The sequence below is a fragment of the Tribolium castaneum genome, chromosome 1 (genome assembly GCF_031307605.1).
Source record: "Tribolium castaneum strain GA2 chromosome 1, icTriCast1.1, whole genome shotgun sequence".
NCBI lineage: Eukaryota > Metazoa > Arthropoda > Insecta > Coleoptera > Tenebrionidae > Tribolium > Tribolium castaneum.
Genome location: NC_087394.1, coordinates 36,841,390 through 36,856,984, shown reverse-complemented (window position 1 = coordinate 36,856,984; position 15,595 = coordinate 36,841,390). Strand labels below are relative to the sequence as shown.

Here is a 15,595-nt window from a genome sequence, read left to right as displayed (position 1 = left end):
TCCGGACAAAACGAATCTATTTTAATTTAATTTTTATTTATTTGATTTCTAGAAACGCTATTTTAAACTAACAAGACTAAAAAGACGTAATTTTACCCATAAAAAAACTTGTTTTATGAAAGAAGAAACTAGATTTTCGGTCGAAAAAACAGTCGACCGCCCCGCTTGCCCCACCTTTGACATTCATCGTGTGACAGTTGTTCAGACTATCCTAACCAAAAACGTGTTTTATCTCAAACTCCTTTTCCTCTTCGAAAAATCAGTGCAAATCGGCGTGCTTACGTAATCCATGCAGTTAATTAATGGGCTTATCCAAACCCGCCTAATGCAGAAATTCATATCGGTATCGAATCACGCCAGTGCTAATTTTAATATGTTGATGTCAATGATTACACCAACATAAAAACTTGCATAAACATTGAGACACAACTAGCATGTAGTAAACCACCATCAAGTCTTTGTAAATACACTTTCCACCACCGCAACGTAATGGGTGTCTGCTGGTGTAAGCAAAAACACGAAGAACATGACACTTATGTTCCTCAAACCCATAGCAATGCTACAATCCAACCCGTTTCACCAGTAGCCCCCCAGTATTACATTCGAGTCGCCAAAGCCCCGGACCCACAACTCGTCGATAAACTCGTCCTGGAAACGCTGGGCGTTATTGCAACTCTTGTGGACAAGTAAGTGCAATTTTTGATTTTTCTGGTGTTTCCACTTGTTTGAATCAGTGAGCAAGACCCGCCCCCGTCAATGCTCCTCCTACACAACATCGCCGATAACGAGGAAGGCTTCATCCAAGTCGTCAAATCAATGATTAAAGTCGTGCCGTTATCAGACCCTCTAGGCCCGTCAATTATCACACTTTTGCTGGACGATTGTCCCCTGCCTTCGAAAGAATCAGTATTCAAGGTCGTCGATATGTTGAACGTGTCCCGGGAGGCGGCAATAGCCGGGAGACTGAATCCCTCCAAAGAGAGAAACACTTGTGTAGTTCTAGGGTGTATAGCGGAGACGTTAGCCGGTCCAAGGAATTTAAGAATATTAAACGAACACATGTTAGACTATTTATTAACCAATTTGGTAATTTATTCGGTAGTTAAAGTAACGCAAGTCTCAAGAATGCATTTTCAGGAGCCTGAAACTGATCCAAATGTTGTCCTATTTTCCCTAATAGCTTTAGAAAAGTTTGCCCAGTCTAGTCAAAACAAATCAACAATTATGAAGCGGTTGCAAGTCTTGAATCCTTGTCCGATAAATGCGCTAGAAAAGTGGCGGAATGAGAGTCACTACATCAAAAGACAAGTCGGGTTTTGCGCCCAGTGGGTCTTGGACAATTTATGTAAGTACCAAGGTCTTGGGTTTTGTCATAGGGCTTAAATTTATCTTATTCTGAAGGAAAATTGCTTGGGGATTCCGAAAGAGTTCTAATCTTTTATTTACAGCTCATATTTTTAAGATATCGGTCATTACGTTATTTAGTTTGTCATAAATCAAACACTTTTGAAAATATATTTTTGAAAAAAGTTGAGGCGTAAACCGATTCAAATGTTAGTTTTTCTCACGTAAAATTGTTTGAGGATTCTGAAACTGTTTTTATTTTTCACCTACAGTTACTAGTTTTTGAGATATTGGACAAAGTTTGATTCTTCAAGCCAAAGATTACTTGGAATAAAAGATGAGGAAATTATTTTTTTTTTATTAAAGACAGATAGATCAGATACTTAACTTCTGATATCCAAATTTTTCTAAGGATTTTGAATCTGTTTTTAATTTTTGTCTCCCACCGATAGTTCTTACGATATCAGTCAAAATTTCAAGAACTGCTTAAATTTTAGTTTGTCGAAACCTTCTGAACATATAATTTTTTTGGCAAAGAGGAGAATAAAATCAACTCAAATGTAGGTTTTTCTTACGGAAAATTGTCTGAGGATTCCGAAACTGTTTCTATTTTTTCTCTACAGCTAATAATTTTTGAGATACAAGTCAAAATTTGGTTCTTAAAAAATGATTAGTTGTAATAAAGGATGACTGTAGCTATTTTTATTATTTAGTTTTTTTTTTGATTGACACTTTAACTTCTTATGTGCAAAATTATTCAAGAATTCTGAATCTGTTTTAATTTGGAGTAAGAAATGCGTGCTTTTGATTGTTTTTATTGAAGTAATAAATAACACAGGTTAAACAATTGTTAGGTATTTCAGCTTTTTATATGCAAACGTATTCAAGGAATCTCAAGTTATTTTCATTTTTTTACGTTTATGACGAATTCACAATTTTTATAGATTATCTTTTGTCACTATTTATCAATAGTTCCAAAATCTAAGCATCTGATTGGCTCATTTTGGTCATGTGATAAAATTGGGCCAATCGGATGCTCACATTCACAAATTAATCGCGAATTAATTTTTAACAGCAGCGAGTTAAATTATTTTTTGGGCCTTTATCTATGATAGAATCCATTAAAAAAAACACTAAATTTGTACCATCTGTTCCGATTCTAGTCGTGATGAACAATCGTCAATATTCCTACTTAACCGTGAATATGGAGAACATAAACGCCATGTTAAACACCAGCGACGTCAGCGAGTACCTTAAAATCTCACCAGATGGCTTAGAGGCCCGTTGCGACGCCTACTCTTTCGAAAGTGTTCGTTGTACGGCTCAGGCCGATTCAGGAATATGGTACTATGAAGTTTGTATTATAACACCAGGAGTTATGCAAATTGGATGGGCAACAAAAAACAGCAATTTTCTTAACCACGTTAGAATTTTCTCTCTTCACCCAAATATTTAAACTGATTTGAATGTCATTGTAGGAGGGTTATGGCATTGGCGATGACAAGTACTCGCTGGCTTATGACGGTTGTCGCAAATTAATTTGGTACAATGCCAAATCCGAACCCCAAAATTTGCCCGCATGGCAATCTGGCGATATTTTGGGCTGTTTCCTCGACTTGAATACGCCACAAGTCATTTTTTCTATAAACGGTATGAGGTTACCACCATGTACTCATGTGTTCACTATGGCTCAGTAAGTATTCACTTCTTTCAAGCAAGGTGGCTGTGGAATTGACAAACGAAACGGCCACAGCCGCCCCATATCTAGAACCGTTACGATAGTTTTGTCAACGTGCGGTTTGTTTCAGATCGGGTTTTTTTGCCGCTGCTAGTTTTATGTCATTCCAACAATGTCGGTTTAATTTCGGAGCGGAACCGTTTCGTTATCCGCCTTCCGGGGAATTTTCCACTTTCAATGATCAGGGTGTTTTAAAGCCCGAGGATAAAATTGTAATGCCAAGGCATATTTTTTTGGATCAGTTGAGACAACAAAATATTAGAGAGGATAGTTGCACGCTTTGTTACGATAAGAAGGCTTCAGTGCGGCTGATTCCCTGCGAACACTCGTAAGTTCCTCAATTGTTTTTTTATAATTATCGTCAAAAGATGTCTAGTGGTCTATTTTGAAATCGTTCTTTGACAGATGTTGCGTCAAAGAGCGGTTCAGATTCGTCCACTACAAGGTGGATAGTTGTTTTGACTGTAATTTTTAGGGGTTTTTGTCCGTCGTGTGCAAGTCAGTTGGTAGAATGTCCCATGTGTAGAGCACCCTTCGAATTGGTGGTAGAAGAAAATCCCTGACGACTAAACCGCAACTAGGAGACATAATCAATTGTTTTAATAGCGTATTTTTGTACAAATTTGTTGAATTTTTTCATAGACACGGGTTTATTGTTTTAGGTTACACATAGAAGGTTGTATTTATTTAGCTAGGCTTTACTACAGATTTTAGTCCCAGTTGTTGATATTTTTATAAAAAAAAATTCACGAATTTTATTTTAGCAATCAGGGGTAATCGATTTTAATTTGACAATAACGATACATAGTGTCAAATTTAAATGATTTTATTTAAAAAACTATATAACCATGTTATGAATAATTATTTTAAAGTTTAAACATAAAAAATACCACACTCTTAAATAAATCTTTGATCAAAGTGGCCTTCCAATCACAGTCTACTTTGATCGGAAATTTAATTAAAAGCGTGGAAATACATGACTATATTTTAATGTTGAAATAAAAGTATTGCTTCAAGCATAACTCGAGTTTTTTTCCTTCCTGACACAATCATCGCATGAGTCATGATTTTCGTAGGTGATTCCCAGACACATTTGAATCATCGTGATTTTACAACCATTCATCATAAAAATTATTCACCCAAATTATGCTTTTTTTTCTAACCAATTTTTGTGAAATGTTGGGGATGGAATATTTAAAAACGTAATTAGTTCAGTTATGCCACCAGCGTTTCAGGTAAGAAATATTTTAATATAAGAAGTTACAGCTTTTTCCTGATAATTTGTTACGGAATTTTCCACTAAAAAAATTATATATTTTATTGCTACTTGGATAACAAAGAAGTAATAAAAATTTATTTGAAACTGAAAAAAATAGGTATTTGTCTACAAATAATCTAATATACATAATCTAATCATACATAAAAAAAATTAAACTTTTTTCAATTTTTAGTTTTTACGTTATTATTTTGTTTCAACATTTGGTTTAAAGATTAATTTTGGGTCGCTTAATCAGTTGGACGCAAAAACTGGCGCTTGTTTTGATAATACCGCTGATTATTTGCGTTAAAATGCGCGATTTTGAACTTCCCGCGCGACAGCGCCTAACGGGAATTAAATATTTTTACGTTGGTATGAGAATTAAAATAAGTATTTTTCGTACACAGCCACACTCGAGCCATGACGAAGTTTTAGCTTCGAAATAAGAATTAAAAGTGAAAAGCAAGATAAATAATCGTTTTATCAAAGTAAATGAGTCAAGTAGCGTATTTAAATGTGATTAATTGTTGCAAGTGTTGACGTATGTTGTTGTATTAATGAAAATTTTAAATCACGTGCCTTTACATTGCTATGTTTTGATGCTAGTACAAAATGGCGGGTGAGTCAAGTTTTAATGAAAATTATTTCAATTCGTGCTCATTTCGTTGCTTCTTCTCCAGACATTTCCTTAATCCAAGATCACACCATGGATGATTGCGATGAAGGTATGTAGGAATTTTTCATTAATCGGCTTAACCTAAAACGCTAGGCTATGCACCACCTCATAGGTTAAAATGCGTATTTCCCAAGCCGCGGCTGAATTCCGGGCCTTCCCGGCGCTTTTCCCCCATATTTGGGCCGGGACGAGTGTTTTGTTTGAATTTTTTCGCAAAAATAACCCCAGAGACGTATGCCAAAAAAGTGTGCGATTTATGGTCGCAAGACTCGATAAAATGGGCTTGTTTCCACCATTTCTTTCGGTTAATGTGCCGAGCAGATAAACAGGGTGTCGACCGTCATTTCCGGTGATACTCATTGTGCACGTGTTGGGCGAAAAAGTGCGCTTTTCTGCACCGGAAACGCCACAAAACTATTACGTCTCTTGGGCTGGAAACGTCATCACGTTTTCAATTTCACGATCTTTTGTCAGTTTTTTCGTAGGTGAAAGTTTGGAAAAAAATATTTTTGCGTGGGAAAAAACATGCAAAGTGCTGTGAATTAGGCCGACTTCACACATGCACTTCTGCAGGAGACTGATACGTAAGATTCGCTAAAAATTAATTGTCGAATGAATTTTCTGACAGTTTTTGACGTGGTGGTGCTCTGGCCCAGTTTTCACCAATTTTAGTAATTTTTTAATTAAGGAATTATTTGTGTTAACCGTTTCAGTTTCCATATAATTTTTTGTTGTCTCATTTTACTGAAAACTAATGTTTACTATCAATAAAAACTGGAATTTAAAGTGCAGCAATTGACTAACAAATTGCATGGAAAAGGTGCGAATTGGTTTAAAACGCACTGAGTAAATTTTAGTTTTTTCCCACCAAAATGCAAACATTTCCATTTCATTCTTTAACGTAAATTTGCGATAAGCCAAGTTCTCGGATTTCCTATTTTTGCAATACAATTTTGTAATAAATATTCATCAAAGATCATCGAGATAGCATTTCATGCAATCATGTAAACAAGTGTTGATGAGTCTTTACGAGTATCTTGTTAAAAGGCGGCTCAACGCAATGAAAACGTTGGAATTTCAGTGAAATTAAATAATGTGATAGTTACACGATTCATAAAACGGAAAATGTGCGTCTTTCGGTTGTGTAATTGTTCCAAGTTTTTACAAGACGGTTTAATTTGGTTCTATTTTTAACGTTATTGATTGATGAAATTTGAGGAAATACAATGACTCAATAAAATATCTTTATCGCTCAAATAGGTTCAAGTAACTACTGACTAACCACTGATTATATAGAATTTTCGAACAGCAAAGTATTATTTCGAGAATGTTTATTACACAGGTTTTATCTTGAAATTTGCAATTATCAGTTTTTAATTTTAATAAGAAATGTACAAGACGATTCACGACACCGATGACAGTCGGTTGTTGCGATAATTGAAAAAAAATTAAGCACGTGTTGGTTGCTACACTTGCACCTTGTTATTGCGTTTTATTTTTTCCCCGAAAATCAGGGGGAAATATCGAATAATGTGAATATCAGCATAAATAAACAAATTGTATTGTGAATGCTAATATTGATCGATTTCCTGTTGGATCAGTTTTATATTTGTAAATAGGTGATCGAAATCGAATTTTCTATTCCATTCTATCGCATTTGATTTTATCTTTTCAAAAATATTTGTTTAGTGCTTAACTTTCCAGGAAATTGTGTTTCTGTTAATGGGCATTTTATTTACGTTTCGAAATTTGGGTCAAAAAATTCTTTTTCAAGTAAGAAGGAACGACGTTTCGCCAGAAAGTGCAAATATTTTAACCATAGATTAAGAATTAAAAATAAATGATCTTAATTTTTGCTAAAAACGTTCATTAGCTTCCATATTTAGTTCAAAAATTCTTTAAAAAAAGTTACAAAATTTGGCATGCCCTCGCTTTTTTTAATATCTAATCATTTGAACAGTGCAGTGTAATTTAAAAGCCCAGTTGATTTAGAATTTTTTGTCTTGTAAACTGCATTTGTTATGATATAAGCATAGGTCTGAAAATTGAAGATGAAATTGTCAAATTTGTGTCTGTTTAATTTTTTTAATGTTTTCTTTCTTCCGAAATCATTAACAATATTGTTTCACACAGATCGATTAAATTATATTTAAATATTTTATTAGTCGTCTAAAAGAAAACGCTTTCTTTTCAATATTTTGTAGTCAAATTATCAAATTTTTAATTACCTTAGAATATAAAAGAAAAGTTATACATTTTTTTCACTTGTAGTTCAGAATTTCCAAATGTATTTCAGAGAAGATGAATTGTATTTACAAATAACTTTTTCTGAGATACAATTTTTTATCACAAATTATACCAAACGATTTTTAAAAGTTTTGATCTAGTTATCTAAGACAGTTACCTCAGCAGTAAAATGTATTGCGTAAATAACTTCAGCATCGCTTTATTTGTCAATATGTCCAAAATGTTCACCGAAGAACAAAAATTTTATGTTGGAACCTTATTTCCGTAATGGACATCGGGTTAAAGTAACTCTCATGGGTAACTAGATCAAAATTTTATGAAATCACACGGTATAACAGTTGACTAGTGCCTCATTTTTGTGATAGGCATTGACAGAATGTTCAAACTAAGACTTTCACAGTTCGAAATAAGAAAATAAGAACATGTAGGTATTCATAGTCCAGGAGAAAAGTTGTTCATAGTTAACTTTATTTCATTATAAAGTATCAATTAAGCTAAGTACTATTTATTTTTTTCTATTATTAGAATTTCTAATAATTACTAAGCGATTTTTTTCATAAATCTTGTTTTTTCAGCGTGTAGTAAAAAAAATTTCAAAACCTGGAAGGATAATATGAATAACTGTACTCTTTAATGAATATTTTAATGTTAAAATATACTTATTTTTAACAACTTTTTCTGGGTAATACTGAACATGTTTCGTATGTAACCCAAGCTTTATTCTTGATTTTGTAATTTTTTTAGTAGATATTTATTGAAAAATTATTGTGTTTTATTTATTAATATAATTCTAATCTAAACTGAAACTTGTGTAGAGACGTCCATCTCTCAGTGTGATTTTTGGTGAAAAATCTTAATTTTTGCATTTTTCCTGCTTTGGATTTATTTTTTTTACATTTGGTCTTGTTTACCGGCCGCCATTTTCGTTTACGACCCGTTCGTCGAGAATTTCGTTGATACGCTTTATGCAAATCGGTGTAAAGGCAAACACGCAATGAGGCGGGGGCAAAAATGTAAAATCATAGGTGAAAACCGAATGCTCCCCCAACGTACGATCCTCAACTTTTCCCTTATCCTAGTGTGGACTTTTTCCATGTTGGTGGATTTTAAAGTGTTCACCACGCCCGTACGCACGCTCATATTGATCGGATCGCGTTTAGGAAACCGATCGGTGGCGCCCTCACGACGACGTCCGGCGACGCACCGAAATAACGTCTCCACCCGACCGACGATCGTCGTAAGACTCCTTGCTTGGCGGGTGATGTTCGCACGCCCCGAAACCGGTCATTTTAGCAAAAAATCGAGTGCGTTTCAGCGAAAAAATAAGAAATTCGGACGGTTTTTACAAATTCGGTTGTGGTTTCGGTGCTTTTAATTGTCCTGAAGGATTTATAACGTCATGAGGTTCACGTGGAAGAGAACCTGTCAGGTCCGCACCCTCTTTTTTTCTCTCTTAATAATTTGATTTACGTGATGATGATCGATGTGTTCTTTGCAGTAAAATGCTTGTCAGGGTGGATGGATTAGCGTTTGTTTTATACGTTTTTAAATGTTTCGAAAGGGGAGGTTTTTCGGGTTTTTTCTTTTCGGAACGATTTAGATTTTATCGATTTACGAGAAAAGCCATGCTTTTTGAAGCGAATGCATGGGTTCTGTTTTTATTGTTGGTATGTTAATGATGCTTGCTAGAGTTTCGAGGGGCTCGTAATGATGGATCGAGATAAGCTCGAGTTAAATTACTATACGGTTTTTTACTATTTGCAGCGAGGGATTAAATTTAAATTTTCTTGGAAAACTTAATTTAGTAAAATGATGGAAATTTCAAGAGTCACGACGCACAAAAACGTTAAATATTTACCTTGTTTTGACTAAAACTTTAAATGCCGTTTGTTAAGGTTAGTATGTCATTATCGTTCTGGCACATATCTACTGACCTATGCTACTGACAAACACAAAAATGGTTTTACAAAATACCGACTTTCCTAATTCATTAATAAAAATTCTTTTTCTTTTAAGGAAATTAAATGCTGCTGTCAATTTCAGTTGAAAGCATTTTTTAAACGTCCTGCATTAAAAAAATTGCTTTAAAAACTTTACATTTGGAAAAAAACTTTATACCTACCTAAAGGAATATTTTTTGTATTTTAAGTCAAAGCAACTGTTGAGGTTCTGGTGTTAAAATACAGTCAATATTTCTTCATGTGGTTGCAAGGGCGGATATTAAGAGGGTCTCTGCTTTACAATTTAAAATTTTGTTATTAATACGACCGAGAAATTACTAAATTGCGCCGAGATTTGTATTTTTTTTGAATGTTTTTATAGTTTTTTTTTTGTCCAAAAATGAGAATGTTTAGCGAAATTTTGTCAAAAACAAAGTAAAAAATTACAAAATTAAACCAGTTTTTTTATTTTTTGTAAATATAGTTGAAATTTCACTAGATAGGGTTTTACTGATAGATTTTTTCATGCAAAATGGGTCTGAATAGTGTTATTTTTGTGTCTTTTCGAGCGGTTATGTATGTTTTGCATTTAAAAACTTAATCTTTTCGCATAATATTGTTAAAAATTACTATAATTACCAAGTTATTAGTGAAAAGTGAGTAGAATTTCTTTTCTATTTAGAACATCGGATGCTTCTATTAATTTTGTTTGATAAGCACATTCAGATTTCCACTCAAAAACGTAGCTTTGGAAAGTTTATACCATATAATAGTAGATTTTGAAAAAAATACATAATTTATAAAGAAACGTTTTTTTATATTTTATCTAATCTAACCCACTGTTGAGATTCTGAAAAAAGTGTTAGCTGCTGCTCAAAACAGGCACTATTTCTTCATGTGTTCCAGAAACGGATATTACGGGAGTCCCTGTTTAAAATTTAAAACTTGGCTAAACCGCACCGAAAAGTTACAAAATTGTTATGTTTTTGAGATTGAAATTTGTCTTTTTGCAGAATTTTACGAAAGTCAGCCAAAATTTCATAAAAGTGTGTTGGAAATTTGCTTTTTATTAATATATTTTGTATGAAATAGTGCAATTATTAGCCGAAAAATGCAGAATTGGGTCGAATTTTTGCGCATTTTCGTATGTTTTGCACCTAAAAACTTACTTATTCCGCATAAATTCGTTAAAAATTACTCAAAAAAATTGCCGAATTATGTCGAAAATAATGTTACTCGTATTTTTGTCTTGCTTAACAAATTTCTTGTATTATTATTATCATTTCGGTGCATTAGTTTGTGTTGTATTTCTTCGTTTTGGTGACATATTATTTTTTCGCTTAGGTGTATTCGAACAAGGAGATTGTTCAACGGACAGTTCTGGCGATGACGAGCTTTTACCACCGTTATCCCGCGTCCAGAAATACGCTCAAGCTGGGAACATCTACGATCGGTAAGTGTTTAAATTTTTCTTTTTTCGATTTTTTTTTCCTGGCGGGAATATTTGGCACGACGGTCGTTTTAATAAATGTACGGCGGAGTTGGCGTTAGATTAGAATTGCCGGCGCCAGGAATAACCAGGACACGTATATGAATTTAGAACGTGGTGGACATACGACGTATACTCATGCAGACGATGATGACGAAACGTCTGTAGTATTTTATCAGTGTTTTCGCGACAGTCGATTTTTTTTCTTCGTTTTGTTTCTAGTATTTTAATTACTTACTGCACCGTAGATTTGTTAACGTCAAGTCGTTATTAGTGTAACTGTCATTAGTGTGCAATTTTTTTTTTGCTTTATAATTTGATTATTACGAGGCATTAATCGTACCTTGCATTCATGACAGTCTCGTTATTAATTGCTCGGGAAGATAATGAATCTGGTGTCTCGGGTGCCTTATTACTCATACAGGGTGTTCTGTGTGAAATGATCCTTAACGAAACATTTGTAAAAAAAATTGGTATATTCATTTTCATTATTTTGTTGAATTTTTTGTGGTAATGCGTAAAATATCGTATAATAAAACCTGTCGTGTGGTATGTGTGCGTCGTATGGGATTTAGGGGTTGTGATGGCAGCAGGACAACGACCTTTACCCCTTGACCTGAGCGTTGTGCACCCCATCGTCCGACTAGGTCACAACCCCTTCTCCTCGAAAGTGCGATGACCGCGCGTCGACGTCGTCGTCGTCGATTCCTGCTGCTTGTGTCCGAGATTTTCACTCTAAATATACCTTTTGAACATCCTGAAATAGTGCGTTCGTCGTCGCATTTCGCACCATCGTCTAGGTTATTATGCAATCAATGTCTGGATAAAATAATCGAGGACGCGCGTTTTCGGGGTGTAAAATATAGAATAGATACGAGAAACGCGAGCGTTTTCTGCGCAAAATGTTGGCGATTCTTGGGTGGGAGTTACCTGTCCTCGAGCTATGAATCGGACGGCCAATAGTGGATCGGATTGACGATTGGAGTTGGTTAAGGACGACCGGAGGTGCAAGAATTTCTTAATAAGATCATAGTCGGAGAGTGAAGGAGAGAATGGGGGAGCAGCAGCAGCAGCTACTACCGTTGTTGTGTGTTGTGTTGAAGTATATGACACACCCTATATAGGTGAAAATAACGATATATAGAGCGGGGTTTGAATGCACATCAGACGACGACGACGACGACGACGGGACCTTAGGATGTATGTGTGTGTAGACGTGCACATCTGCTACAAGCAGGTGTGGTTGGTGGAACCTCAACCCCGTCCGTACCAACAGCTTGCACGCGATGCAGTTTTACCACAGCAGTTCTTTTTTACCCTTACTATCTATCTTCTTCGGTCTGCACCCTTCCGGTTTTGTTCGATTCGCTTTTAAAGGGTGGTTTTTAGTGTTGACGCTTTTTACTTGCCAAAAAAACTCCAGGTATTTTCGCCTCAAGTATCAAAAAGATGCTGAAATTTTGGAAATTACACCTGGCAGTTGTTTTTAGAATACAATGTGTTTTTAAATGATTGAAATTGGTTTACATATAAAAAAAAGTTGTGCCGCTCTACTCAATTGTCAATTAATTTTTTTTTTAATTTCGTTAAAATGCAACTAATTGTTACACTGTACAATTGTATATGAAAGAATAATGCGTAAAACTGCAAAAGCTCTAACTTATTATTTTGAACTATACAAAATCTTTCGATTTTGCAGGGAGATCTGAACTTTTTGGAACATTTTGTTTGGGCATTCGTCGTTTAAACCACTGCTTTATTTGAATTTTAACTGTTTGAAAGGTTTAAAATCAGTTTGAAAATTATCCGACTGTTATGAATGCATTTTTTTGGTTATTCTCAGATTTTTGCGTATATTTATTTGTAAAGAAAAAGATAAATTAGGTGTTGCAATTTCTCCAAATCTCAAGGAAGGAGCCAACAAGATGTTTTTCTTCCAAAAGATGGTCATTTTCGATGTGGTTTTGGTGGTTTTACTTTTGTTTTGTTCTTGTGAAAGGAAGGTGTTAAGGTGGTCATCATTTCACTGGCACATAACACGGGCAAAAGATTAGATATATGGGAGAGGGTCTCATCGGCAGCTGCTGGCTCGTGCCTTCCATCCAGCAGCTGGCGTGCATCTGGCGCCCCCGCGCGGCCTTCCTGCATTCATCCAAGGTTGATGCATTCTTCTTACTTTTAAATGTTACCACCATTCTGATAGATTGGGCGTTAATTGCCTATTCATTATATTATTCATTGCATAAAATATCTCCTTTATGTGGAATGGTTGAAGATTTTTGTTTCGTTGAGAAAGACAATCATGGACAAAAACAACACATATATTTTGGAAGCACTGCTCCGCCAGGTGGTCCGTGTAATCATGTCTGTGTTTCCGGTCACGTGCCTTGTTCCTTCATTGTTTCCATTATGTCTAAGTTATCGATAATTGCCGTGTGGCACATGTCGGCCTCAATAATAAATCGATATTTTAATTATTATCGGTTTAGTTTTTGCTCTTCGATGAAAATATATTTCCGAAAAGTATGGAAAAAAATTGGACGTTGTCTTGTGGCGGCACGAACGACAGCTGTCTTTGATTTCACGTAGGCAGGTGGTACCTTTTTCTGATGGTTATATACAGTTCTTTTATTTAATTCAAATCATTGCTTAGTTGGGCAGGTGTTGCATAGGTATAAAAGCTTGTCGAAGGAATTTTCTTCTTTCGATCTCTCTTGCTTGGTACGTGCCCCTTTCTTCCTTTGCAGTTTGAATAATGCCCATATCCTTAGCACGCGCAGATGTTGCACATTTTAACACCAAAAATAAACCGAAGCCATCTATCCCTCTATACTATGAGCAATTTATTTCGTCAAGACGTGCAAGCTGCAAAAATGTTAACATTTTGTTTTTGCTACTTTAGATTTGAATAGGGTGAGAAGAAATTTTTTCCGGTGTGATGGGGGGCGTTGCACTTTTGATTACGGCGTCTATTTTTGGTCGGTTGAATTGAAAAATGTATGTTTTACCTCAACTGTTTTTCTAGTCGAGTAGGTAGGTAGAGGTGCCGGTTTATGTGGGGTCAGTGCTTGATGCTTGTAGGTAATTGGTTGTAAACGTGATGGTGCCTTTAAGGCATGTTGAAAAAAATCGTTTTTGACATAAGGGGGAGGGCGGTTTTAATTACGAGCGGTGAAAAACGTAGACAGTAGTTTGGAGAGAAAAAAATGTTGGTTTTGGAGTAGGTGACAGTATTACACGTTTTAAATTTAACTTAAATGTTCGCAGGGGGGCTCAGTCATAACAAAATTATAAATAGAAAGGCGCTCCCTCCTACGCAATGTACGCATCTGTATCTGTCTGCAGACTTCATTGTCGTGAATTTTCTAGTGGGTGTTTTATATTGGGGAATTTTTAAGTTTCGGGTATTTCCAGAATTTTTTTTTACAATCTTTTAAAATAAATCTGAGGAATTCCTTAAAATTGTCATATTTTTTTTTTCGATTTTACTTTTAGGAGATAGATTTTTGATTTGCACTTGTGTGTAAATGGTGTGGTTGTAAAAATTATTGTCTGTTGATTAGATAATTTGCAATTAGCTGATGTTATGATGTGGTAATTAAATTACCTGTCAGAGAGCATCTACTATCGAATTTTAATGAACTCGGAATACATTCAAAAGTTACTGCAATGCAGTATGCATAATATGTACAAGTGTTTACAATAAACGAACATTCAAATTATGAAAATAATTTTTAAAATGTTTTGTTTTTTCAAAGTTTCTTGCAATGAACAATAAGTGAAATAACCGTTTCGAAAGAAAGAAATCGTGACGTCATAACCGCTTCTCATAAAATCTTATCACTGGAATCCTCTAAATTAACAAATACCTGACGGATAATTGGTTTTCAGACATTTTCCACCAAATCAAAAATTAAATACTTACTTTTTTCGACTCCTTTCTGTTGTTTTTGTCTTGAACTCAGTAATTTTTTCAAATTTTGATAAACTCTGCCAGTATCACTTATCAAATGAAAAACTATTTGTTCTTAAACTAGACCAAATATTCGTCAGGCGGTTACGACGTCATAACTACCTTGAGTTATAGTGCAGAAACGGTTTTCACTACTAAGTAGGTACGCGTTTTCAGTACTAGGTATTATTTAAGACAAAGTTGTTTTTTAAGTTGCCAGTGCCTTTAATCTTTGGAATAAATAATAACGCTTTTACTGTCTATCCGAAAAAATATTATACCAATTTTTTGGCTTCTATTTATTGATTATGAATCCAAGGTACTCGTCGATAGTCGGTACCTATCTATTTACAATAAGCGCAATTACATATGCTTATGGTACGGTTTTATTTGAAACACCCACACCCATGTTACCATTATTGCCATAGCATAAGATGCCATTTACAGTCAAAACAAGAATCTTAATCACAAGGGCTTAGATTTAGAACATATGTACTTTTATTATAAAAATGTGTTGGCAAGTCAAAGATTTCAACGACTTTTGTTGACTCAATTAGTTAATGTTGCGAAACGCAGTTTTTTCTGTTGTTTTTTTTTTTTAAGTAAATTCCATCGTATAATTATGATTATTGTTCGAAGAGTGATTTGCATTTTTCATTATATTTTTTTTTCTGATACCGGAAAGTTTTGTTTATGTACTATAGTGTATCAAACGTAGTACGGCAATGTAGTAGTAATTCGCCGTTAAAACTCATGTTGTGATGCATTCGCATCCGGTGACGGTCATTGGCTGGGTGTATTCATCGTTCGTCTACACTCCGAAAGAGAGAGAGAGACTAGTAAAAGCCCTCCGTATCCATTTCATGGCGCCCCATTTTAAACGAGGCGTTTTGAATCGGCTAATTTCCAAGAAATCGCCAAAAAAAAGTTGGCAACAAAAAAGAGCCGCAG

General features: G+C 34.9%; 2 protein-coding genes and 1 non-coding gene across 6 annotated transcripts in view; all 3 read left to right on the top strand.

Moving 5' to 3' along the window:
• The first annotated feature begins 168 nt into the window (after positions 1-168).
• Positions 169-4,104, top strand: LOC660693 (RING finger and SPRY domain-containing protein 1). Its single transcript, XM_970776.4, has 7 exons — positions 169-686; positions 735-1,086; positions 1,138-1,345; positions 2,508-2,767; positions 2,823-3,037; positions 3,153-3,410; positions 3,558-4,104. The coding sequence occupies exons 1-7, from the start codon at positions 490-492 to the stop codon at positions 3,643-3,645; spliced, it is 1,578 nt and encodes a 525-aa protein (XP_975869.2). The 5' UTR covers positions 169-489; the 3' UTR covers positions 3,646-4,104.
• Mir11641 (microRNA mir-11641) lies at positions 3,985-4,042 on the top strand. The gene has a single exon (NR_161893.1). It is a non-coding gene; the product is annotated as a microRNA mir-11641 (primary transcript).
• Positions 4,105-4,721: 617 nt separating the features above from the next.
• LOC662075 (serine/threonine-protein phosphatase 4 regulatory subunit 1) overlaps positions 4,722-15,595 on the top strand; it is a 33,119-nt gene continuing 22,245 nt past the window's right edge. For 2 of the 4 annotated variants that reach the window (XM_064359181.1, XM_008192335.3), the window contains exons 1-3: positions 4,722-4,959; positions 5,021-5,065; positions 10,548-10,656. In XM_064359181.1, coding sequence (XP_064215251.1) covers positions 4,953-4,959; positions 5,021-5,065; positions 10,548-10,656 — 161 coding nt within the window. In that variant the 5' untranslated portion in view covers positions 4,722-4,952. Of the gene's footprint in view, positions 4,960-5,020; positions 5,066-5,560; positions 5,601-8,514; positions 8,693-10,547; positions 10,657-15,595 lie in introns of those variants that run through there. The other 2 variants (XM_015977512.2, XM_015977514.2) reach the window with 2 other exon arrangements.

What these genes read in the sequence shown, in the direction of transcription:
- LOC660693 (XM_970776.4), top strand. Translation starts at nt 490, where the DNA reads ATGGGTGTCTGCTGGTGTAAGCAAAAACACGAAGAACATGACACTTAT. An exon ending in CATGTGTTCACTATGGCTCA is followed by an intron (nt 3,038 to 3,152) that starts GTAAGTATTCAC and finishes GGTTTGTTTCAG; the next exon opens with ATCGGGTTTTTTTGCCGCTG. An exon ending in CTGATTCCCTGCGAACACTC is followed by an intron (nt 3,411 to 3,557) that starts GTAAGTTCCTCA and finishes TGTAATTTTTAG; the next exon opens with GGGTTTTTGTCCGTCGTGTG.